This window comes from Hemiscyllium ocellatum, chromosome 6 (genome assembly GCF_020745735.1).
Source record: "Hemiscyllium ocellatum isolate sHemOce1 chromosome 6, sHemOce1.pat.X.cur, whole genome shotgun sequence".
Classification (NCBI taxonomy): domain Eukaryota; kingdom Metazoa; phylum Chordata; class Chondrichthyes; order Orectolobiformes; family Hemiscylliidae; genus Hemiscyllium; species Hemiscyllium ocellatum.
This window is the reverse complement of record NC_083406.1, coordinates 77607111-77634135: the sequence shown is the minus strand read 5'-3', so window position 1 is coordinate 77634135 and position 27025 is coordinate 77607111. Positions and strand designations below refer to the sequence as shown.

General features: G+C 40.2%; 1 protein-coding gene across 3 annotated transcripts in view; it reads left to right on the top strand.

The window, feature by feature from the left end:
* The window catches only part of gucy1a2 (guanylate cyclase 1, soluble, alpha 2), a 255242-nt gene that overhangs the window by 181665 nt on the left and 46552 nt on the right, over positions 1 to 27025 (top strand). For all 3 annotated transcript variants that reach the window (XM_060826682.1, XM_060826683.1, XM_060826681.1), the window contains 2 exons: positions 20972 to 21457; positions 25752 to 25895. In XM_060826682.1, the coding sequence (XP_060682665.1) occupies positions 20972 to 21457; positions 25752 to 25895 (630 nt within the window). The remainder of the gene's footprint in view (positions 1 to 20971; positions 21458 to 25751; positions 25896 to 27025) is intronic.

Genomic DNA, 27025 nt, shown 5'->3' with positions numbered 1-27025 from the left:
TAAGCCTGTGAGAGAGTGCATGCAGGGTGTTTGGGGGGTGTGTATGTGTGTGTGTATGAGAGAAGGTCTGTATGAGTATGTAAGTGTGTGTGTGTGTGAGAAAGAGAGTGTATAATACAGTGGGGTCACCTGTAGTGTGACATGAACCCAAGGTCCCTATTTGAGGCCCTCCTCATGGGCACCGAACTTGGCTATCAGCCTCTGCTTGCCCACTTTGCATTGTTGCCTGTCCCAAAGTCCACCTTGGAGCATGGTCACCTGAAGATCCTAGGCCAAATGTCCCTGACCACTGAAGTGTTCCCCGACTGGGAGAAAACACCCCTGTCTGGTGATTGTTGTGCGGTGTCCATTCATCTGTTGTCATAGCATCTGCTTGGTCTCGCCAATATACAATGCCTTGGGGCATCCTTGCCTGCAGCATATATGATAGATATCGTTGGATGATTCACATGAGTACCTGCTGCATACATTGTAGGTGGTGTTCCTACGTATAATGGTGGTATCCATGTTGACACTCTGACATGTCTTGCAGTGGTTGCTATGACAGAGTTGTACAGTATTGTGGTCAATGTTGTCCTGAAAGTTGAGCAGTTTTCTGAAAGTAATGATCTGTTTAAGGTTTGATGATTGTTTAAAGGTGAGAAGTGGAGGCATAGGGAAGGTTTTGATGAGGTACTCATCCTCATTGATAATGTGTTGCAGGCTGCGAAGAACATGGTGTAGTTTTTCAGCTCCCAGAAAGTACTGGGCAACTGGCGATTGCCAGTTCCAATGTGCCACAGCAAGAAACCATAATGACCTCCTCAGGATACAGACACGGGTTGCAATCGATAGGGTACCCTTCCATTGTCCAGTACTTCTGTGTCTTATGGTCCTGCTTCACAGCTACCTGATGACGGAGCAGTGTTTTGAAAGCTAGTGCTTCCAATTGAACCTGTTGGACTATAACCTGATGTTGTATGATTTTTAACTTTGTCCATCCCAGTCCAACACCGACTCCTCCACATCCTGTGGCATACTAAGGGTTCTATGCTGGGTCCTTTTGCTGTTTGTTGTCTATGTTAATGATCTGGGTAGTTTGATTAGTAAGTTCACAGATGACACAAAAATTGGCAGCATGGCAGATATCATTTCTATAGTCTGTGCTATCATGGATGGAACTGAAAATCTATCACTTCTTGTGATAGGAAACTCCAAGAAGCCACATTGACTTTGCAAATGTCATGAGGCCAACAAAATCACCTGGATGACCTCCAGCATTTTAGAGGCATGAATCAATAAAGTGGACAAAATGTATTAATGGAAGAAAAGGAGGATTATCATTCTGAGCTTGAAGGATGCCTGCCCTCTCACATGTTTGTTTCTCTAGCATAAGCTGAAAGAGGTAGTATGGGATTTCACACTGAAACACAAGAGCACAGTAAATGTGCTTGCCTTCATTGCTGATATCGTGCACTCACCCAAAGAAAGCGCATTAAGCTGAAATAGATAAACTAAGTTTTTGCAGAGCTTGAAATGTTTTTCCAGTGTCTTTTAATATACATGGTCAGACCATTGAAAAGTGTAAGCGAGATGAAGAATAAAGATATTTTTCACTTTTACTGTGTCACTGTTTCCATTTTTTTGACATTGAATACATTTGTATGCAAGTCAGGGGCTTCCACAGCTATCTCAAAGCTCCACTAACATAAGTTTGTGGTGGGCCTCCTGGTATTCAGCTTGTCATGATTTTGTTCTTTTGATGACCTTTTTGGTTTTGCTTTTTTCCATGAGTAGAAACAATCTCTCCATATCTACTGTGTAAAAAAAACATTTCATCATATTAAAGACCTGGATTTAAAGATCTCTATTTTAAGGACTTCATGACCTTCTTTAGAGAAAAGAAATCCAGCATGAAAATCCTTTTTCTGATATATTCACTCGCACATTGCTGGTATCATCTTATAAATCTTCTCATCCTTCCTCGTTTCACTATATCCTTTTCTTAAGATAATTAGCAGAGCTGCTCATGGTAGTCTATATGTGGTCTAACCAAGGATTAGTTAGCAGAATTTTCCAACTTTTCAATTCTGCTGGTTTTATGAATTCACTTAGTTGTGTTTGCAATTTTTAGAGATTGATGTATTTGTACGGTGAGATTCTTTTGTTTTTCTACTCCCACCTGGACATCTAACTATCAAGTAATAAATGACCTTTCTGTTTCCTTCACCAGAATGTGTTGATCTTCATTTATTAATTATTTGCCCACTGCAAATTTATTAAAGCCTGCCGTAAATTTTGTTGTGGTCTTCCTCAGTATGGACTCCTATCCAACTTAGTGTCGTCCACAAATTTGGAAATTGTGGCTGAATTTTCTGAGCCCTTGCATGGCATGAATATTGCTGAGTTACTTGGGAAGATACAGTGAGATTGGAAAAGTTAGATTCTCAATGCCATAAAACTCTCTCTAGTGAATGGTGTGAGGCTCATTTGGATTTATTAACATTCCATTATTGCCAATTATTGTTCCATTTCTATACAGTTTACTGTTCTGCAATGTGATGGTGATAAAATAAACAACACTTCTCAACTTGAAAGTCAATGAGAAACTAACAGTTCAGCTCACTGCTTGCTCATCTGGCCTCCAACCTGGTCAGCAATCCTCAACACCTCACCAATAGCTACATGGGTAGTGGTAGCCAGCATGCCTCCATCCATTGCGATTGGCATCAGACACACACCAATCTCACTCCATCATCATGACTCATCTCTAAATCACTTAGAATACAATTCTGCACTTCAATGTACTTAGGGGTACATTGACACCTTGCATTGGAATGCTGTTGCTAGGCTACTGGTTGATACTGATGGTGTAGGTACCCATTTCAGACATCAGAGCAAGGTGCCTCGTAGGGCTCTTAGGGCTCACTTGCTTTGTGCCTACTTGGACCCTCAAAATATTCCCTCCTTGCCTTGCTTTAGCTTTTTGAGCTTTGCTGCATCATTCAGAACTAATAGGCTCACTGTACTTCTGACATGCTTTGCCTCATAGTACATGTACAAAGCCAGGCAGCTTGTCATGTTTGCCAGCAGTGATCAGTGAAGGGGGTGGACATTTGTTGGTTTATGGCATTATGCTTCATCAATGTCACATCTACAGCATGTATCAGAAACTTGCATGGCAAACACACTGCAAGAACTTCAAATAAAAGCCATATCTGAAAATCTGAGGAGAGCCATCCTCAGTCAAGGGGACTTATGAAGAGGCGCAAGTACAGCAAACTAAAGACATCATCCACTATCAGTTTGTAGACTTAGACAGGGTCATTTGGCTGCTTGGGGCAGTCAAGCTCAGTGATGTTTGTATAATTACAATGGAGTACATTCAGTCCTGCAGGTCTAGTGCAACCAGACAGGGGAATGAGTGGAAAGTCCGTTGGGATTAGTCGGGGATCACCATTTGTTCAGTCCTTACAAGTTGGTCAGGAGGATGGGCCATGATCAGATGTGATTAGTGCTGAGCATTACATAAAGAGTAACATTCTCCTAGACAGGGTTCAAGCATGAGGTCAGGCAGCATCTGAGGAGCAGGAAAAGTGACGTTTCGGGCAAAAGCCCTTCATCCACTATTCCTAACGTCACTTTTCCTGCTCCTCGGATGCTGCCTGATATGCTGTGCTTTTCCAGCACCACTCTGATATAAACTCTGGTTTCCAGCATCTGCAGTCCTCACTTTTGCCTAGGGTTCAAACATGGATGGGTAGCATATATAACTGCAGATACAATGACAGTTGATCAGACAGCTGATGATGTAAAGTGGCAACACAATAATAACAAACTTCTCTTTGCTATTATGTGCCTTCTATGTGCCCTCAGAAGTACTTTTCTTTTTTTTTGTTTCCATCTCACCATATGTACGGTGAAAGACTGTTCATAGTTGACATTGATTTGACCTGGTACACAACTGGGCAGGAATCTTGGAAGGATCCAATGGTAGTGAGTACTTCTGCTGCTGGTGAGCACAAAATAGCACAAGAGTAATGGCGTTTGGCATGCGCACACATAATAATGTGAGCAATCATGGGATGACTCAGTAGGCCTTGAGATCAGACACTTCATGAAACTCCCTGGATTTGACACTTAGGGCTCAATTTTATCAAAAATTGGCTTAATTTTTGATTCAAAAGACCCTCTTTGTCCTCTTTGTGTTAGATCAATTTACTTAATGCATTCTACTTTATTATTTTAAACACTTTTTGTTTTCTCATTACTCCTGTCATCATTCATATCATGCCTATGTGTGCCATATATTGGTAAATTCCACAGCAAAGTAATTACTTAATGTTTTGAAACACTCCCTATCATATTTGTAGCATTATCCTATCTATCCTTTCATGACTCTATTGTCATTTTAGCAATCCTTTCTATCTATTTATGTTACTGCAAAATATTTTACTATTTTATATTCCTTGGTGTTTAATTTCACAGGTCTGATTTGTTTTAACCTGATCCTCGGGTTAGACTTTCACAATGCTGCTGGAAAGCCAGTGATGGATCTGTTTTTGTGTCAGAAACCTACCTCTGTGGTAAATTGATTGAATTCCAGATTTCACTGGGGCACACTCACAGTTGATGCTGAGATGGATTTCCCATCCAATTGAAAATACTGGAGGCAAGAATGGAAGTGGGTTTCAGACACCCAAAACAACCTTTGCTAAATTGAATGTTTTCCTGAGGGAGAAACTTTGTCAAAGCCTGTCACTGCACCATAGAAAAATAGGAAATCACAGAGGAGACAGAGACCTGGAAACCTTGAGGGAGAGGAGGGAGGTCTGTTTTACAGAGTGAAGCAAAACCTGACTGCCTCTCATTCAGCTTCCCCTCCCAATGCTTCAATTTCTCCTCTTCCCTTCATGCTGCTCCTCACCTGATGAGTTGTTTCCTTCTAAGGTGTCTCTGTCAAATCACCTTTTGGAGGTCCATATTATGGACAACACAGCAAACCACCATAATGACCTATACCTGGCAAAAGATTATTACAGTAGTTAGGATGGTCAATGAAGTAAGTTTCCTCCAAGTCTACGGTGTGCCATCAGTTAAGAATTTAATGTACTATTCAGCCTTCATAAAAAGGTCATCTGTCATGGGTGTCCAACTGCCTTGAAATGCTCAGGGGTCCACACTGATGAGAGGAAATATCTTTGATTGCTTACCGAGAGAGCCACAGTGTTCTTTGGCTCTGGTCTCAGTTATTTCCAGTTATCATGATTTCTGTCTCCAAATCCTTTTGCTTAGGGTATATCTTCTTCTCCTTTTTTCACCTTCTCCTTTGGCTTTCTGCTGCCTGAGGTTTTGCTCATCTTGAGCATCTTGCAGTTTCTCATCTCCAACAACCTTAATTTCTAGGAGTATATCACCCATTTTTAGCTATACCCTCTAATAAAAGCAAAAGACTGTGGATGCTGGAAAAATCTGAAATGAATGCAGAGACTGATGAAGAAACCAATGAAAGAAATTCAGAACTGAAGAGTCATAACTGGATAAAATGTTAACTCTGTTTCTCTCTCCACAAATGTTGCCAGACCTTCAAAGGTCCTCCACTGTTCTCCGTGTTTGTTCCAGCGTTACCCTTCCTGATGCTAAGGTGCAGTCCATTCAGCCTTGCTCACTACTCTGATGCTCAAGAGTTGCGAAGAGGGTAATGACTGTAGAGGTCTTAATGCTACATTTTCCTCTGACATGCGATACAATACCGTCATTTTAATGTTTAAGGGGTAAATTCTGTAACTTATGAAGACTATGAACACAGCTTTTTAAACTAAAACAGAAATTATTGCTGAAATAGTTCTGATGAAGAGTCACATGACTCAACTTTGTTTTCTCCCCACAGATGCTGCTAGATCTGCTGAGTTTCATCAGAAATTTCTATTTTTGTTTCAGATGTCCAACAGCCACAATTCTTTGTTTTATTTTACCTTTTTAAAATACTTGGCCTCCACAACTCATCCCAAATACAGTCCTCATCTGCCTTCAGCATCTAAGGCAGACAATAAAGCACTAACTCAGAAGAACTGTAAACTGTGAGGATGACAACGTGGACTCTTAATGTAATAGACAAGTTGGGGGAGTGGATAAACAAGGTTCAATGCAGAGAAGTGTGAGGTAGTGTACCTTGGTTGAAAGAATATTGGAAGACAATATAAAATAGGGATTACAATTCTACAGGGATTGAAGAGCAGAGGAACCTGATTATTTATGTACATAGCTCATTGTAGGTGGCAAGACAGTAGATAGAACAATTCGTAAAACATATAATGTTCGTTGTTTTAGTAATGGGGTATAGAGTAGAAGAGCAAGGAAGTTAATATTATACAAGACTTTTATTAGCTGGAGCATTGTATACAGTGTGGGTACCACATTACAAGAAAGATGTGATTGCATTGGAGAGAGTGCAGAAGTGATTTGCAATAATAGTTCCAAGAATGAGAAACTTCATTTATTAGGATAGATTGAAGAAGTTGGGACTTTTCGCATTAGACAGAAGAGTGTTGGATGTGAGCACAGTTGCAATGTTTAAAAGATACCTAAATACATGAATGGGAAAGGTTTGGGAGGGTATAGACTAGGAGCAGGCATGTGAGACTAGTTTAGTTTGTGATAATGTTCTGCGTGGACTGGTTGGACCAATGGGTCAGTTTCCATTTTGTGAGACTATAAGGCTGGGATGAGATTTGATACAGGTTTTCAAAATCATGAGTGGGCTGGATAGAGTAGCTAGGGAAAAGAAAAAAAGAACAAGAGTGATGTACAAACAAGTAATGAGGGTATGGAATGCATTGTTTGGAAATATGGTGGAGGCAGGTTCAACTGAGGCATTCACGAGAACTTTGGATGATTTTTTTGATAGAAATATTGAGTAAGGATACAGAGAAAAGGCAGATTATTGGCTTTAGGTAATAGAAGCGGTGCAAGCATAGTGGGCTGAATGGCCTCCTTCTATGCTGTAACAATACTGTGATTCTGTAAACTGCTGAACATTGGATATCCCCAGAAAGATTTTGAAAATATTGTAGACACAGGCTTTTAACAAATCCATCTTGTGGTGTCAACTTAGTGAAGTTACAACACAATGGAAATAGCATGCAGTGCAGTGGGCTAAGCAATCAATCGATCAGGTCCAAGCTCTGCAGTCCTGTCATATTCAATCATGGATGGTGGTAGACAATTTAAGCAATTACCAGGAGGTGAAGTCTGCACATAAATCCCTACCTTGAAAGATGGAAGAGTTGAGAACATCAATACAAAGAGAATCTGGAATACTTGCATCCATCTTCAACCAGAAGTGTTCATCTAGGTAATACTTTGAGGTCACCAGCATCACAGATGCCAGTTTTCAGTCAATTAGATTCACTGTATATGATGTCAAGAAATGGAGGAATTTACAGGGCTCAGCAAAGGTATAGGCCCTGACAACATTCTGGCAATAGTACTTCTGATTTGTGCTCTGAAACTTGCCATGCCCCTAGCTAAGCTGGACCAGTGCATTTATGACACAAGCATTTACTTAACAATATGGAAACTTGCCCAGGTTCTCCTGTCCATAAAAAACAGGACAAATCCAATCTGGCCAATTACTGCTTTATCAATCTACTCTCAGTCATCAGCAACTTAATGGAAGTGGATGATGACAGTGCTATCAAATGACACTTACAAAGGCACAACAAGCTTACTGACATTCAGTTAGAATTCTGCAAGACCACTTGGTTCCTGACTTTATTGCATCGTTAGTTCAAATAGGGACAAAAGAGCTGAACCTCAAAGGTGAGGTGACTGTGACTGTCCTTCACATCACAGCAGCATTTGACCAAGTATGGTACCAATGAACCCAAACTGGAGTAAATGAGGATCAATGGAAAGCTCTCTGCTAGATGGAGTACATAACACAAGGAAGATGAATGTGTTTGTTAGAGGTCAATTATCTCAGTCCAAGAATATCATTGCAGGGGTTCCTCATGATGGTGTCCTAGGCCCCAGTCACTTTCATTTACTTGAAAGTCTTGACTTTACTTGACTTATCTCTATCATAAAGTCAGAGATTTGAATGTTCATTGTACAATCATCAATGTTCAGCTCCATTGATGTCTTCCAAAATACAGTATCTATATCTGTTTTTAACATGACCTGGACAGCACCTAGGATGATAAGTAGCAAGTAACATTCATGCCATACATACTCAGCAGTTATATCTACACAAACAGGTCAGACACTAGGAATTCTGTGGCACAGGCAGTTGTCCTTCACTCCTACTGCTTGTCCAATAAGGCACAAATCAGGAGTATTATTGAAAAATCTCTTGCCTGGAGCTCAACACTATCAAGGACAAGGTAACTTGGTTTATTGGCACTCCATCACCTTAAACATTCATCATCTTCATTACTGATGCACAGTGGCAGCAGTGTGTATCACCTATAAGATGCACTTATAACTTATCAAGGCTCTTCAGATAGAAACTTTGAAGTCTGCCACTTCTACCATTTGGAAAAATCTGGGCATTAGATGCATTGGAATGTTGCTATCTGAAAGTTCCCACAAAGCAATGTACCATCTTGACTTGAAACAAAACAAAGTTTCTTTACAGTTATTGAGTCAAAATCCTGAAAGTCCCTTCCTGACAGCCTTGTTGCTGTCCCTGAGAACAGAAATAGTCTGATTCCAGCTGATGTTCGGACTAGAAAGGTCAGATCTCAGACAGAAATTTGACTTGATAGATTTTTTTTGTTTTGGAGAGGTGCTCTTTCATTGAAACGCAAGCATTGAAAGGTGCTGATTTACTTTTAATAAAAAAGCATGAATATATTAAGTAAAATAATATAAAATAAACTAGAATAAACTATTTTTATGTGTTTAAAGATTTTGAAACACATTATAAATGGCAATTCAATTAATCTCAACAACATCTTATAACAGCACTCAAATACCAGAGAGAGCGAGAGAGAGAGAACTCCATACTTTAATCCAAGCTGTGGCTTCAATTTCACAGTTTTGAAAATTTGATTGCAACTTTGTTTCTTTATATTGTTGAGGTTAGATTTTCTCAGCTTCAATTAATCTCTTCAGGGCATTAACACTTCTAGTTTGGAACCTTATAACTAAACTCTTTGCACTGAGACAGTATATTTGTTCATAGTTCTAAACTATCTGTCTTCTTCAGAAGCAACTGCCTTACATATCTATCTTCAGCTAAGATTCTGCAAAACGTACCAAACTGAAATTTTAAAAACTTTTCCTAGCTCTGGCTGTTTTCCATAAGCTAAAAATAATACAATTTACCAGAATCTTTTAACTGAGGTCTAATTCACTACACTGAACTTGTGAAATGTTCGCAGCATAAATAAATTTCCTTTAGTCTCCAAGAACCGACTTGCTAATATTATTTTTTTCAAAAAACAATCACTATGATTATAGAGATACTTAGAAGTTAATCATTAAATCTCTTCTTTCTCACAAACATACACATACTCACACACGTGTGCTACTTGTCCAATATCCAAATCTCCAGAATAACTGAAACTAAAACTAAATGGGACTAGTTTAGTGTGGGAAACTTATTTGGCATGGATACATTAGACTGAAGGGTCTGTTTCTGTGCTGTATGACTCCATAACTTTGTAAAATACACAGAAATTACACATCTTATATCAAACTTCTACAGGACAATGAATGTATCCTCGATGCTGACTTAACCAGTTATGCTCACAACCCATGACTGAATTTTAAAGAAGGACTTAATACCCCTATATTTTGAGATTAGTGAAAATCAAAGGATTGATTTACTTTAGAGCTTGGTGCCAGAAGAATCTGTGAACTCTGACATGTTTGCAGCCTTTTCTGAAAAGGCTTTAATGTTTGTTTTTTTTCTCTGTTCCCCTGGATGGAGCTGGACTTGCTGTTGGCTGCCTAGAGGCCTGTGAGACCACATTAATGCTAATATGTTCTGACTAGTAGGCTAGGGACTCCCAGTGGGCATTCCCTGGTATACAGTTTTAATGGAAGAGAAGTCCATGCAATTTTAATGGAGGAAGAGAGCTGCAGAACAGAGGACATTGGAGGTATCCAGGAGGCCCTGTAGGCTGTCAACAGCGACAGAACTGTGTTCAATCACACTCTGTAACCTCATTGCTCTTTGCATCCCTAAGCTCTACTATTACCATCAATTGAGAGGCTCAACCTTGGTTCAGTGAGCAGTTTAAGAGAAAAGGCAGGAACAGCACCAAACATACCTAAAAATGAGATGCCAATTTTAGTGAAGTTATAAATCATTACCACATATTTGCTAATAGCAACAACAGCATGCAGTAAAGAGAGTAAAATAATTCCCAACAGAAGGAATCAGATCAAAACTCTGCAGTACTGCCACATCAAGTCATGAATGGTGGTGGACAGTTTAACTGGAGGAGGAGACTTCATCAGTGATTCAGGAGTCCAGCATATAAGTGCAAAAGAGCAGGCTGAAGTATTTACAATCATATTCAGCCAGATGTGGCAAGTGGATGATCCAGCATGGCCTGTTCTTGTACTAAGCTTCACATATGCCAGTTCCAGCCTATTTGACTCACCCTATGATTTCAGATTTAAGTAGCAATTAACATCACTGTGATACATCTGCAAGTGTAAGAGCTAAATGTTTCAGAGTGGAGTCATAACTTAAGAGTGAGCAGACAGAAAGTCAAAGAGGACCAGTTTTATGTACAGGGCAAAGGTGAGGACTGCAGGTGCTGGAAACCAGAGTTTGGATTAGAGTGGTGCTAGAAAAGCACAGCAGGTCAGGCAGCATCCGAGGAGTAGAAAAATCAGTTTTATGCACAGTCTGATTACCAAATTACAAGAAGTTCATAATTCCTTTGACTAGGGTAGATGAAGGGCTTTTGCCCGAAACGGCGATTTCGCTGCTCGTTGGATGCTGCCTGAACTGCTGTGCTCTTCCAGCACCACTGGTCCAGAATAGAGAAGAGAATGTTGCCGGGTTCTGAAACTGTAGATATGAGGAAAGATCAGTCAAACTCCGGTTGTTTTCTTTAGAACAGAGGAGACTGATGGGTCACTTACTTTAGGTGCATAAAATAAAAGAGTGTTTGTAATGAGTACACAGAGAACATCTGTTTCCCTAGATAGGTCAATTACCAGGGGACACGGATTTAAGATGTTTGGTAGAAAGCTGAGAGAGAACATGAAGAAAATTTTTTTCACCCAGAAGGTAATGAGTGTCTGGAATTCATTGCCCAGTTTAGTGGTTGTGGCAAAAGTCTTCAATAAATTCAAAGTGAATCTGGATCTGTAACTAAATTGTTGTAACCCTGCAAGGCTGCAAACCAGAATGAGGGACGAGTTTATTTAGCTAGGGTTGAATGCCCTCTTTTTGTGCTGTAACTTTTCTATGGTTCTACAAATATCTGCTGCCTTAAAAAAAAACACCCAGGGCTCATGGAATAAATGAAGTATTCTGTAGTTGCAAAGAATTAATAACACACAGTGGTGTCAGATTTCATAATAACTGGAAGGATCAAAAGTTGGCAAAAAAGGATGATAACACCTAGCTATAAACAATACAGGGAATTGATTGGTTAAAATGTTAGCTTAATTCACAAAGTAGTTAATTGGTGTGAGTTTCAGGAATGTAAGGGTACTACTTGCTTTAGGTTTGGTGATGGCGACACATTGAGGCCATAAACTATAGTTATTATTTTATACAAAACATTTTAAGTATTGATTTATTCTCTAGTGAAATACCTGTGTTGTTCAATAAAAACAGCCCAAATGCAAGTTAACATTGAGTGTAATAAAGCAACTATTTTGGAAAGTCAACTAAGGTTACAGCAATTCAGTTACAGATCCTGATCCCCTTTTAATTCATTGAGAGCTTTTGCCTCAACCACTGGATTGGGCAATGACTTCCAGACACTCACTACCCTCTGGGTGAAAAGGGTTATCTTTGTGTATCCAATCAGGATCTAATTGTATTTCTTTAGCAAAATTTAATGTTTCTGAAGTTCACAGGTATTGATGTTATCAGGTGATAAGAATCTTGAAACTTTATTGTTACAGGGATGATTTGCCCATCTTGTTTCTCGAAGGTTAAAAATTCTGCTAAAGCAGGCAGATGTAGTAGATGAAGAGAATTCAAGATTAATAGAAGGGATTAGTGAAAAGTGTGAAACCCAGAAAGAAGAAACATAAAAAGATCGTGCTACATACCATATTGGATCTTCCTTTGACAAGGCTTTTAATCAGATCCTATACAAGAGATTTGACACATGTAAAATTAAAACACATGAAATGGCGGGTCGCGTATTGATATGGATAGAGAACCTACATGGATTGAGAGAGACAATTCCTGATGAAGAGCTTATGCTTGAAACGTCGACTTCCTGATGAAGAGCTTATGCACAAAATGTCAACTCTCCTGCTTCGGATGCTGCCTGATTAGCTGTGCTTTTCCAGCACCACACTCTTCGACATGGATAGCTGGCAGGCAGAAAGGAACAAACTGTGCAAATTAATGGGTAATTTTTCCAGTGGCAGCCAGTGCCTAGTGTGATACCACAGGGTTAATGCTTGGACCCCAGCTATTTACAATATATTTTAATGCTTTAGTTAAGGGAACTAAATGGAATATCTCCAAGTTTGCAGGTGATACAAAGCTGGGTAGGAGGCTGAACTGTGAACTGTGTTAGACAGATATGCTTCAGTGTAATATGGACAATTGAGTGGGCAAATGTATTGCAGATAAAGTATAAAATGGATAAGTGAAGGTTATCCACTTTGGTAGCAAAAACATGAAGGCAAATTATTATCTGAATAGCCATCATTTGGGAAAGGAGGAGATGTAATGAGACCTGGCTGTTCTTCTGCACGAGTTACTGAAAGTAAACATGCAGGCACAGCTGTAGGTGAAGAAGGCAAATGACAGATTGGCCTTCATCGTGAGACAAATGAGTACAGCAGTAAGGGAATCTTGCTGCAGTAGTACAGGGCCTTGGTGGGACCACATCTGGAATATTGTGTGCAGTTTTGGTCTCCTTACCTGAGGAAGGATGTTCTGGCTTTACTGTAATGCAACAAAGGTTTACCAGATTGATACTGGCAATAGCAGAACTCATGTATGCAGAGAGATTGGATCAGTTGGGACTATTTCACTGGAGTCATAGAGTCACAGAGAGATACAGCATGGAAACAGACCCTTCGGTCCAACCTGTCCATGCCGACCAGATATTCCAACCCAATCTAGTCCCACCTGCCAGCACCCGGCCCATATCCCTTCAAACCCTTCCTATTCATATACCCATCCAAATGCCTCTTAAATGTTGCAATTGTACCAGCCTCCACCACATCCTCTGGCAGCTCATTCCATACACATACCAAACTCTGCGTGAAAAAGTTGCCCCTTAGGTCTCTTTTATATCTTTCCCCTCTCACCCTAAACCTATGCCCTCTAGTTCTGGACTCCCTGACCCCAGGAAAAAGACTTTGCCTATTTATCTATCCATACCCCCCACAATTTTGTAAAACTCTATAAGGTCACCCCTCAGCCTCCGACGCTCCAGGGAAAACAGCCCCAACCTGTTCAGCATCTCTCTGTAGCTCAGATCCTCCAACCCTGGCAACATCCTTGTAAATCTTTTCTGAACCCTTTCAAGTTTCACAACATCTTTCCGATAGGAAGGAGACCAGAATTGCACGCAATATTCCAACAGTGGCCTAACCAGTGTCCTGTACAGCTACAACATGACCTCCCAACTCCTGTACTCAATACTCTGACCAATAAAGGAAAGCATACCAAACGCCTTCTTCACTATCGTATCTATTTGTGAATCCACTTTCCAGGAGCTATGAACCTGCACTCCAAGGTCTCTTTGTTTAGCAGCACTCCCTAGGACCTTACCATTGAGTGTATAAGTCCTGCTAAGATTTGCTTTCCCAAAATGCAGCACCTTGCATTTATCTGAATTAAACTCCATCTGGCGCTTCTCAGCCCATTGGCCCAAATGGTCCAGATCCTATTGTAATCTGAGGTAACCCTCTTCGCTGTCCACTACACCTCCAATTCTGGCATCATCTACAAACTTACTAACTGTACCTCTTATGCTCGCATCCAAATCATTTATGTAAATGACAAAAAGTAGAGGCCCCAGCACCGATCCTTGTGGCGCTCCACTGGTCACAGGCCTCCAGTCTGAAAAACAACCCTCCACCACCACCCTCTGTCTTCTACCTTTGAGCCAGTTCTGTATCCAAATGGCTAGTTCTCCCTGTATTCCATGAGACCCAACCTTGCTAATCAGTCTCCCATGGGGAACTTTGTCGAATGCCTTACTGAAGTCCAAATAAATCACATCTACTGCTCTGCCCTCATCTATCTTCTTTGTTACTTCTTCAAAAAACTCAATCAAATTTGTGAGACATGATTTCCCATGCACAAAGCCATGTTGACTATCCAGAATCAGTCCTTGTCTTTCCAAATACATGTATATCCTGTCCCTCAGGATTCCCTCCAACACCTTGCCCAGCACCGAGGTCAGGCTCACCGGTCTATAGTTCCCTGGCTTGTCCTTACCACCCTTCTTAAACAGTGGCACCACGTTTGCCAACCTCCAGTCTTCCGGCACCTCACTGTGACTATCGATAATACAAATATCTCAGCAAGAGGTCCAGCAATCACTTCTCTAGCTTCCCACAGAGTTCTCGGGTACACCTGATCAGGTCCTCGGGATTTATCCTCTTTTAACCGTTTCAAGACATCCAGCACTTCCTCCTCTGTAGTCTGGACATTTTGCAAGATGTCACCATCTATTTCCCTACAGTCTACATCTTCCATATCCTTTTCCACAGTAAATACTGATGCAAAATATTCATTTAGTATCTCTTCCATTTTCTGTGGCTCCACACAAAGGTTGCCTTGCTGATCTTTGAGGGTCCCTATTCTCTCCCTAGCTACCCTTTTGTCTTAATATATTTGTAAAAACCCTGTGGATTCTCCTTAATTCTATTTTCCAAAGCTATCTCATGTCCCAGTTTTGCCCTCCTGATTTCCCTCTTAAGTATACTCCTACTTTCTTTATACTCTTCTAAGGATTCACTCGATTTATCCTGTCTATACCTGACATATGCTTCCTTCTTTTTCTTAATCAAACTCTCAATTTCTTTAGTCATCCAGCATTCCCTATACCTACCAGCCTTCCTTTTACCCTGAGAGGAATATACTTTCTCTGGATTCTTGTTATCTCATTTCTGAAGGCTTCCCATTTTCCAGCCATCCCTTTACCTGAGAACATCTGCCTCCAATCAGCTTTCGAAAGCTTTTGCCTAATACCGTCAAAATTGGCCTTTCTCCAATTTAGAACCTCAACTTTTGGATCTGGTCTATCCTTTTCCATCACTATTTTATAATGAATAGAATTATGGTCACCATTCCCAAAGTGCTCCCCACTGACACCTCAGTCACCTGCCCTGCCTTATTTCCCAAGAGTAGGTCAAGTTTTGCAACTTCTCTAGTAGGTACATCCACATACTGAATCAGAAAATTGTCTTGTACACACTTAAGAAATTCCTCTCCATCTAAACCTTTAACACTATGGCAGTCCCAGTCGATGTTTGGGAAGTTAAAATCCCTTACCATAAGTACCCTATTATTCTTACAGGTAACTGAGGTCTCCTTACAAGTTTGTTTCTCGATTTCCCTCTGACTATTAGGGGGTCTATAATACAATCCCAATAAGGTGATCATCCCTTTCTTATTTCTCATTTTCACTCAAATAACTTCCCTGGATGTATTTCCGGGAATATCCTCCCGGAATGCTATCCCTTATCAAAAATGCCACTTGCTCTCCTCTCTTGCGTCCCTTTCTATCCTTCCAGTAGTATTTGTATCCTGGAACATTAACCTGCCAGTCCTGCCCATCCCTGAGCCATGTTTCTGTAATTGCTATGATATTCCAGTCCCATGTTCCAAACCATGCCCTGAGTTCATCTGCCTTCCCTGTTAGGCCCCTTGCATTGAAATAAATGCAGTTTAACTTATTAGTCCTACCTTGTCCCTGTCTGCCCTGACTGTTTGATTCTCCCATACACCAGCTCCCCAGCCATACATTCATCTGCTATATCCTCCTATTTCTGCCCTCACTAGCCCATGGCACTGGGAGTAATCCAGATATTACTACCCTTGAGGACCTTTTCAAATTTCTGCCTAACTCTCTGTAATCTCCCTTCAGAGCCTCAACTTTTTCCCATCCAATGTTGTTGGTTCCAATGTGGATAATGACGTCCTGTTGGCCCCTCTCCCCCATGAGAACATTCTGCATCCTCTCTGAGACATCCTTGATCCTGACACCAGGGAAACAACACACCATTCTGCTTTTTCTTTGCTGACCACAGAAATGTCTGTCTGTACCTCTAACGACAGAATCCCCTAATACAATTGATCTCTTGGAAGCCGACGTACCCCTCGTTGCATTCGAGCCAGTCTCAATACCAAAAACCTGGCTGCTCATGCTATGTTCCCCTGAGAATCCATCACCCCCTACATTTTCCAAAACAGCATACCCGTTTGGAATGGGTATATCCACAAAAGACTCCTGCCCTCGGTGCTAACCTCTCTCACCCTTACTGGAGTTAACCCATCTATGTGACTGTATCTAAGAATTTCCCCCCTTCCTATAACTGCCATCCATCACATACTGTTGATGTTGCAAATTCCTCATCGCTTCTATCTGTCTCTCCAACCAATCCATTCGATCTGATAAGATTCGCATCCAACAGCATTTATGGCAGATATAATCCGCAGTAATCCTTAAACTCTCTTTAAACTCCCACATCTGACAAGAAATACATATCACTGCAAAGGCCACTTTTGCTCCTTCACAATCTACAGACCCAGAAAATAACACTGTCTTATTCCTCTACAAACACTGCCTCAGGTGAAATTAATAGCTATGGCTTATATTTTACGTTTAATCAAGAGACTGATCTCCAAAAATATATAATCAAGAAAGAATCCACTATACACACTACTGCAGCCTTTCTCTTGGATAGACTTAAAACAACAATTAACTTATCTGATTCTGTGCTGTGAACTTCGCCCAAACCGGTTCCTCCAAGATTAGTTGTGAATTTCACTGTTTGTTAATTTTCCCAGATGCACTCCGATGTCCAGCGATACACAAATTCAAACAGCAAAGGTGGTAACTGTGCAGGTTCTCTCTCTCTTTCTCCCTCCTGCACTGTCCTCACCATGTGCTTCCTTTGTCTGCTCTTTTTCCTTTTAAACTGTTGTTGTTTTGACTTTTTTTTCCCCAAAGTTCCAAAACAATGCAACAGCATATAAAACAGTAATTGCTGCTCTTGGAATTTGAGGAAATCACCTCCAACACCTAAAATACCTCGAAAAAAGGAGCAGCTCTTACAGCCAGAAATTTTTCCCATCCTCCATCTTGGATTACCCAGAATCCAAGAAAAGGTTGAGAAGAATGAGGAGATATCTCATAGAGACCTTAAATCCTACCAGGAACAGATAGGACAGATTGTGCAGGACAGACTCCTGGTGGTCCAGGAGTCCTGAAGCATCATTTTCCTGCTTGTTTCAGTTCTGAAAAATAATCATGTTGGACTCCAAACCTTATCACTGTTTCACACCAGACCGTAGATACTGCCAGGCCTGATGAGTTTCACCAGCATTTTCTTATTATTTAACAGACCTATTCAATTAGTCCACATCTCCTTATTTTCCATTATGAATTTCCAAGTGCCAGTTTCAATATGACCAGTATTCATTTACTTTATTTCCTTTTTTCCTTTTTATATCTATAAAAACTCTTACGATCTGTTATTTTGTTTCAAGCTAGCTTTCTCTCATTCACAAATGTTTCCTTCTTTATTAATCTATTGCTTATTCTTTAATTTTTCCAAACTTTCTCTTCCCATCTTTAACTAGCTTTAACATTTTTAGTTAGTCACAGTTGGTCAGCCCACTCCTTGGAATCTTTCTTTTCCTTTGGAATGTATCAGTTCTGTGTATTCTGAAATACCTTCTTAAATGCCTATGCTGCAACTCTATGGTCATTCACACAGTACCCCAGTTAGTCAGTCACTCACTACCCTGCTCAATTACTCAGACCCTCAGTCACTTACTAGCCTGCCTAGAACCTAATCTGCTCACCCACTCATTCAGCCATCCAGATCACAATCATTCACTCACTCATCCATTCAGATCCCCAGTCAGTTACTCAATCACTCAGTCACCCAGATGCTCAGTCATTCTCCCTCTCACTCATCCAGGTCCTTGTTAGACATTCACTTACTCATTGATTCATTCTGATCTCCAGACAGATGTCCACTCATTCATCCATCCACCCAGAGCTCCAGTTGCTTACTTACGCACTTGTTAGTGCCGCAGTCACTCACTTATACACCTACCCAGACCACCAGTTGGACACTTATTCACCCATTTCACTGCCGGTGAGATGCTCACTCAATTATTTGCCCCACAGCCACTAAACTATCACTCACCCAACCATCTCAGTCAGTAATTCATTTAATCAGACCTTGCCTCCCTTATTTGTTCATTCATTTACATACTTCCTCATCCAAACAGCAACAGTCCTCTTGTCACTGGCATTTACCCAACTAAGCCCCCAGTCACAACAATGCCCACTCAGAACCCCAGTGTCTCACACAGAACCAGCCAATACACCCTCTCAGTCATTTGGACACCCCTCAAACAGACCTCCTCCTGATCACTCTCACAGCTGTGGAAGGTTTTGTGATTAATGCTGCCGAGGAGCAGCTCAGGACAGCTCTGAAGATGCCTACCCATGCTTCCTCTAGCCTAATGTAGAGATCAAAAGTAATTACAGAGGGACCTTGATTATCTGGTATTCGATTATCCGAGTATATGATTATCCGGCAAGGTCACAAAGTCCCGATACTTGGCTAAACTATATTATCCGGCATTCGATTATCCAGAATTTGCTGAATCAAACAAAATACTCCCCGCCCGTGTCCTTCAAATAAATCTAGGTTGCAAAGAAAACGTTGGCAACAATATTTAAATCACAGAACAGCCTTTGATACTGGTGCCTCCTCGTTGAGGATGATGTCTCACTATCTCTGGGAAGTAGCCTCCATTGAAGTGACAGCCTTCCCATGTGGAGGAGGGCCACTTTTGGCAATGATGTTCCAAATGGCACCAATGTGGTTTTAAATGTGGTGCATTAGTTAGAGTGAGTCTCTTCTACCTCCGATGGGCACCGAGGACCCTCAAAGGACTCTTGCCTGTCACTATCTCATGTAATAATAGCTGTCAGGCTGCCCATCTTGCCAATTATTTAAAATGAAAGATAGGTCTGGATGAGGCAAGGAGTCGGTGGGCTGGCCATGTGTTGCATTTTGTGATATCTCCCCAACTTCAGGTGGATGGAAAGGAGACCTTAAAATTTAGTCCAGAAACAATTCCTATTTAGAGAGAAACAATTTTCTTTTAACATCTATTGGGACTTCCTTTAAACTTACACACATGAACTTGGAATTTACTTGTGCTGGTGTAAATAGGAACAGACTGAAATTCCTGTTAGGTTCAGATCGAGGTTTGAAATGCATATTGCTGTAAGTAAATTAGGTTATACTTTTTAGTAAAAGATAATGTTTGTGCAATGTCTCCCACATAACATCAGATAGCTGAGGTTACAAGTTGCTGGTATCACAATCTAAAGTTTCTGCATGTTAGAGAAATGGAAAAGTTCCTTGACAAAAAGGTCAGTGAAGCCCTTAGCCATAATGTTGCCTGAAGGATAACATTGCATTTTAGACAGTGAGCCATGTGTTGCTGTCTATGGCACCTGAACTTTAAAAGGGAAATTATCAAGTCTTTTGGCATTTTTCTACATTTCTAGGGATGAAAAGTCATCACTGACACCCTCTAAAGGGAGGAAGCTGAGGTTACAATCAGCACCAAGAACTTCTGATGTTTGTCGCTTTTGTTCCAGAAGTGTCTGTAGACTGACTTCATTAAAATGTTCTGCCCTTATGCAAATTTCATGCTCAACTTTCCATGTTGGATTCACTGTTTTAAAAGTTTCATACAATCTCTCATGAATCATCTATTACAGCTACCTGGCAATCCTATTTGGGTTTTCAAGCAGGTATGATTATATGCATTTGTGCAATTCCTCAAATGGATGCTGTATCATTTCAAATATTACAAACTTCTGAAAATTGTAATATGACAATATCAATTTTTTCTTTACCAAACTGCCATCCTACAGGGGAGTTGCATTCAGCTTATATCAATGAATTGAAATTAATAAGTTAACCCTGGGTAATTATAACAACTCATCCGATGATACTCACAGTATCTGATAAGTCTCTGTTTCATTCTCCACCAGACTTTATGTGGGGTATAAAAGAAATCCCAGAAGTATCCTTTCCGATTTATTTCCTCCCTGCTGTATGGTGGTTTTGGCACTAGAGATTAGTGGGAGTGGCTCAGATGACTATTGGTTTTATTATATCCAAACTGTAATTGTACTGCAATTGTAAAAAAAGTCTGACTTACAAATATAACAAATACAGAGAACTTTGGAGTGATCAAACTAAAGTTAGGATTTATAATATTTTAATATTTGGTATGTTGAATGATCTTTTCAAGTTTATTTTTAGCCATTGGACTTGATGTAAGGAAACACAATGCTTCAATGCAGAAACTTAATTTTAATCTTAGTGGATGCATCAAATCCTTCTCAATGCTTTTTAGAGATCATACAAATATGCTTGAATTGTCTTGCATATAACCCCTAAACCAATCACAGATGATTATCCTGAACAAAATTAAATGACATAGTATAATATTTGCTTGTTTTATTATTGTTTATAATTGATTTGTGCTGAGAGATTATATTTGGATTATTGTACAAACTCTTAATGAAGTCTTTGCCTTTCTTCTTAGGTGATGGAGATTAAGGGACAAATGATTCATGTGCCTGAATCAAACTCTGTTCTTTTCCTGGGCTCACCATGTGTTGACAAGCTGGAGCAATTAATGGGACGAGGTTTACATCTATCAGACATACCCATCCACGATGCTACTCGTGATGTTATTTTAGTGGGTGAACAGGCTAAAGCCCAGGATGGCCTGAAGAAGCGCATGGACAAATTGAAAGCAACACTTGAAAAAACACATCAAGCCTTAGAGGAAGAAAAGAAGAAGACAGTGGACTTACTTTATTCAATCTTCCCAGGTGATGTTGCCCAACAACTGTGGCAGAGAAAATCAGTGCCAGCAAGGAAATTTGATGATGTTACCATGCTTTTCTCTGACATTGTTGGCTTTACTGCCATTTGTGCACAATGCACCCCAATGCAAGTAATTAGTATGCTGAATGAACTGTATACCAGGTTTGACTACCAATGCGGAATCCTGGATGTATATAAGGTAAATCTTTAAAGCACTGATATGAAAATAATGGCCACAGCCTGAAGTTGGATTCCCCAACAGCCCTTTTTTTTAAAAAAACAGAGCTGAAGAATTAACTTATTAATGGATTGTCCTTGCAGTCAAGCTGTTAAAAATCTGAAATGAAAATCCTTGCAAGGTGTAACATAAAAGATTGGTCAAAATCTGTACCTGAAATATTAACAGAAGACTCAAAACAAAAACTGAAACCGACCTTTTCTTTTCCACCTTTGAACCCTCGGTATTTTTATGCATTTTTTTCTGGTTTAGTTTAGATATATTTGTGATTTTCTTCTTTTAATCTTTAAGGATAGGTTTTACAAATCTTCTCTCTAGTGCATGCTGTGGATACAAACTGGGCAGCTGGTTCAAATGATCAGCAGATTCCCCCTTCTTTTCAATTTCTTCTAATTAATGGACAGAAAATTTGTCCTCCGTGCCAAAATATTTATGTGCTCTGTAATGGGTGATCAAATTTGCAAAATCTCCTCTCTTGAGTTTATTTGAACTTACTTTTTACGGATGAAATAAAGAATTGTATGAATATAATGGTAGGATGCAGATGGTAATAGTGGAAGGATGCTTGTCGGACTGGAGGTCTGTGACTAGTGGAGTGCCCCACGGATTGGTGCTGGACCCATTGCTGTTTGTTATCTGTATCAATGGTTTGGATGAGAATGTGCAAGACATGATTAGTAAGTTTGCAGATGACACTAACACTAAAATAAGAGGTATCGTGGAGAGTGAGGAAGATTATCAGATATTGGAGCAGGACCTTGATCAGTTAGGGAAGTGGGCCGAGAAATGACATGGAGCTTAATATAGATAAGTGTGAGGTCTTGCAATTTGGAAAGTCAAATCAAGGTAGGAGTTTCATGGTGAATGGAAGGGTTTAAGGAGTGTAGTGGAACAGAGGGACTTTGGAGTTCAGGTGCATGGTCCTCTGAAAATGGAATCACAGGTAGACAGGGCAGTGTAGGAGGGTCTTTATCAGTCTGGGCATTGAGTATAGAAGTTGGGGAGTTATGTTACAGTTATACAGGACATTGGTGAGGCTGCACTTGTGTTCAGTTTTGGTCACCCTGCTGTAGGAAGGATGTTATTAAACTGGAAAGAGTGCAGAAGAAATTTACAAGGATGTTGCCAAGACTCGAGGGTCTGAGTTGTAGGGAGAGGTTGAACAAATGAGGACGTTTTTCTTTAGAGCTTACGAGACTGAGGGGGGACCTTATAGAAGTGTATAAGATCATGAGAGGGATGGGGTTGGGGAGTCAAGACAAGAGGGCATCAATTTAAGATTAGAAGGGAAAGAGTAAAAGGGAATCTGAGGAGCAAGGTTTTACAGAGGGTGGTATGCATATGGAATGAGCTGCCAGCGGAAGTGATTGAGGCACGTACATTAACAACATTTAAAAGGCATTTGGACAAGTACATGGATAGGAAAGATTTAAAAGGATATGGGCCAATTGCAGGGAAATGGTGTAGTGTTAATGGTTGGCCTCTGTTATATACATACACAACTTTCCTACCTGATTTTCTGCAACATTTTGTGCTTAAGTTATCCTTTACATCCAAATTTAATTAGGGAACCACCTGCCCTTAATCCTAAATATTCAGAATACATTTTGATGAGGCCACCTAATGTGAGTTACTCAGAATAATCTCGTAATTTTTGTCATTTCTTAAAATTTTGTGCCGGTCTTAGAAAATATTAGCAAAGGATGCATCCTTCAAGTCATCACAAAATCAAAAATTCAATAAATATTACTGTTCAGATTGTCAGCTACATTCTATGTATAGCATTATGTTTCATTTCAAAGTGTCCCCTTTTTGGCATCCAAATATCATTTAAAGCAATGTGGCAATCAAACCCTTAAAATTATCATGCAACATTTTAAGGGTTATGGGCACACAGTGACACATTGTTGCCTCACAGCACCAGGGACCCAGGTTCAGTTCTTGCTTTTGGGGGATTTTCTGTGTGGAGTTTGCAAGTTCTCCATGTGTCTGCATTGAGTTTCTGCTGGATGCTCCAGTTTCCTTCCACAGTCCAAAGAGATGCAAATTGGGTGGACTGGCCATGCTGAATTGCCCTGTAATGTCCATGAATGTGCAGGCTAGGTGGGTTAGCTATGGTAAATATGGGGATGGGTGAGGGTAAGTGCAAACTTGTTGAGTCAAAAGGCCACTCTGCATTTCAGGTATTCTATGAATATAATTGATGGGATAATTGCTCAGGAGGCTGACTGCAATAATCATCTTCTTACAATTTCAGGTTATTTAGTTGATTAGCATCTATGATCTCTGTTGAGCACACCCATATTTTGTGACACTCGGTAGAGTACATTGCAGATTATTGACAAAGCTTCTCCTCCTCTGTTTTTCTTTCATGAAGAAATTTTTCAAGAAGTAGTTCAAAAATACCTCTGGGTTTTTGGTGCTGAGGAGCGAAGCATTGAAGGAGTAGACAACGTCTTTTTTAGGCACAATATTATTGTTGCAATTATTGCAATTTTTTGTAATAGTTGTATTTTTTTCTTCTTGGACAGATATTTTCCAGGGTCTGGAAAATCACTGGACTAACCGTTTCATTGAATGAATCGTGCATTCAGCTTACCTACAGTCAGAAATGATAGCCTGTCATGGCACTTGGGTTTATACTCTTTGACAGCAGTGCTGGTGGTTTTTAGTTCAGTTGACATGGTGTTGCTGTCCCATTTAACATATATAACTGTCACTTCCATTGGTTTAAAGAAGCATTTGATTTACTTGCTGCCCTAAACCAATTGGTACCAGTGTCCTCACAGAGAGGTCAAGCTGAATAGTGAGGGAGGATTCAACTGAGAACGTAGAGAAAACAGGTAAAGATGTGAGAACTTGGGGAAGAACAGTCAAGAGGAATTGGCAATGCAATCTAAAATGATAAGTTCAAACAGGGACTAATGTATTGAAAGATGTGGATGGAAGGGAGATTCAGGAGAAAGCAAATGTATGGAAAGTTTAAAGGAAAAGGGATATTCAAAAAGTTTATAGTTGCAGGTAAGCAAATATGTGAGGCATTAGAAATAATGTCAGAGAACTACATTCAATATTTAAAAAAGGAAGGCCATGATTTTGTAACTTTGACAGATGCCTACCTTAATCTGAAGAGACCCAAGCAATGATATCCTCCTTGTTCTGAAAATGGTCTGCAAAGACAGAGAATAACTAAAAGCAGGATTGATAATTTTTTAAAAAAACCTATAGAAAAGGAAGATCTTACTGATAGTAGCATCTTGGGCAGAGTGTGCAAGAAATACAGTAAAGGATCTTGGAAGTAAAAGCAGTGGCTCAGTAGTTAGCACAGTTGCCTCATAGTGCCAGTGACTCAGGTTCGAGACTAACCTCAGGCACCTGTCTGTGTGGAGTTGCACATTGTTGCTGTGACTGCATGGGTTTTTCTTTGGGTGCTCTGATTTCCTTCCACAGTCCAAAGATGTACAGGTTAGGTGGACTGGCAAACTAAATTGCCCATAGTGTCCAGGGATGTGCAGGCTAGGTGGATTATGGGAAATACAGAGTTACAGGGATAGAGTTAGGAGAGTGGGTCTGGGTGGAATGCTTTTCAGAGGTCGGTGTGGACTCGATGGGCTGAATGGCCTGCTTCCACACTGTAGAGATTCCAAGTTATGATTATATAATATTTCCTGTATTATATAGCAAGAATTATATTAAAAAATTGTATTTGTAGGGAATCCATGAATGATTTGCAATAGTAACAGGAGAGAAACTTTCAAAGCTTAAAACTTGTTTGCTGGTGCAATTTTGTTGAAAACATTGATTTCTGCACTGAAAAATATAACTGATATTCACCTGATAATGCTTCACATAAGTTGTCAGTAGGTGTCCCTGGGAGCTTGTCGATGAAAGCTATGATGATTTTGGTGCTACATTGTGCCAATGGCCCTCCAGTGGATTTTACAAAAGCCAAAATAGTAGAAGAGAGAAGAATAACTGCATGTAGGAAAGAGTGACTAAGAAGACAGGCAGGTCTGAACGGGGACCTATGACAAGCAGAGAGGCACATAGTGATTGTTGCTTCAATTCTTCTCCCAACTGGAAAGGGATGTTTGAGCTTGTGGTGAGCAGAACTGCCAGCAGTGAGTGGGGTGTCAATGTGCATTGAGGGGAACAACCCTCATCTCCTGGCTCTGCTCCTCCATTTTTCTTTATAAAATGTACCTTTTCTGGTGATAGCCTGCATCATTACCTTTTCCTATTTGAATTTCTGCAGGTGGAAACAATAGGTGATGCATACTGTGTTGCTGGAGGGTTACATAGAAAAAGCAGCAATCATGCTAAACTCATAGCCCTGATGGCACTGAAAATGATGGAACTATCTGAGGAGGTGCTGACACCCAATGGAAAACCCATTAAGGTGAGTAATGGTATTGGAGATAAATAATTCCCAGTTATTTTGAGACTGTTTTTCCTTTTAAACATTTTCTTGTGGTTTTATTTTGCAATTAATATAAATAACAGGGCTGTATCAACATTAGCTCCCTAGTTTCAGCAAGGCAGAATTGTGCAGATTTATATTTGCACTAAGCCTAGGCTAAATTTTCTCTTGCAACAGATTAAAGTGTAGTTTAACATTAAAAGTGGCTTATTTGTTATAAGAAACTTGTCACAGTGGAGTTGATTACTGAGAACAGTGTTGATTCCTTTAATTAGAGTTAGATGACTTTCAGGAAAAAAACGTCATATAAGAACTTGAAAGAAAAATCAATGTACCAGACATATGCTATAGGTGACCAATAGCGAAATGTGGGTAGGATGGAATGGGAGCTAATGGTTGGTGTAGTTTTTTTGAGAGAGGGATAAGTCAGATGGGTGCCAGGTCTTCAGGGACATTCTAATCTTTTTGGTATTCCTGACTAGAATGTACAAGAATGTGTCAGCAGGAATTTATTAAAATTGTGTCAGAATCATTTAAAAGGTACAACATCTTACTTCCATTGTTGTGAAAGTGTTTGAAAATATTAAGTAGAAAAATACGGGAACAACTCAGGACTTGGAAACCATGGACCATTAGCAGCTGCAGGATTATATTCAACCACAAACTGCAATCTCATGACCTGGCATATCCCCCACTGTATCATTACCAACAAACTGACAACCCCTGGTTTAATGAAAAATGTGGGTAGGCATGCCAGGACCTGCATGGGGCACACCTAAAAATGAGATAACTTGGTATAGCTACAACACAGGACTATTTAGATGTGAACAGCATCAGCAGAAAGTGATAGACTGAGCCACGTGATTGTCTGGACTATGGACCAGATATTAGCTCTGCAGTGATGCCACATGCAGTTCTGAATATAGTGTACAATTCAACAACTCACTGGAGAAGGCTCCACAAATATTCACATTCTCAACAGCAGGACAGCTCAGCACATTGGTGCAAAAAAGAAGGTTGAAACATTTGCAACAATCTCTTTAGCTATAAGTTTCGAGTTAATGTTCCATCTCAGCCTCCTCTGGAATGTTTCAGCATCACAGAAACCA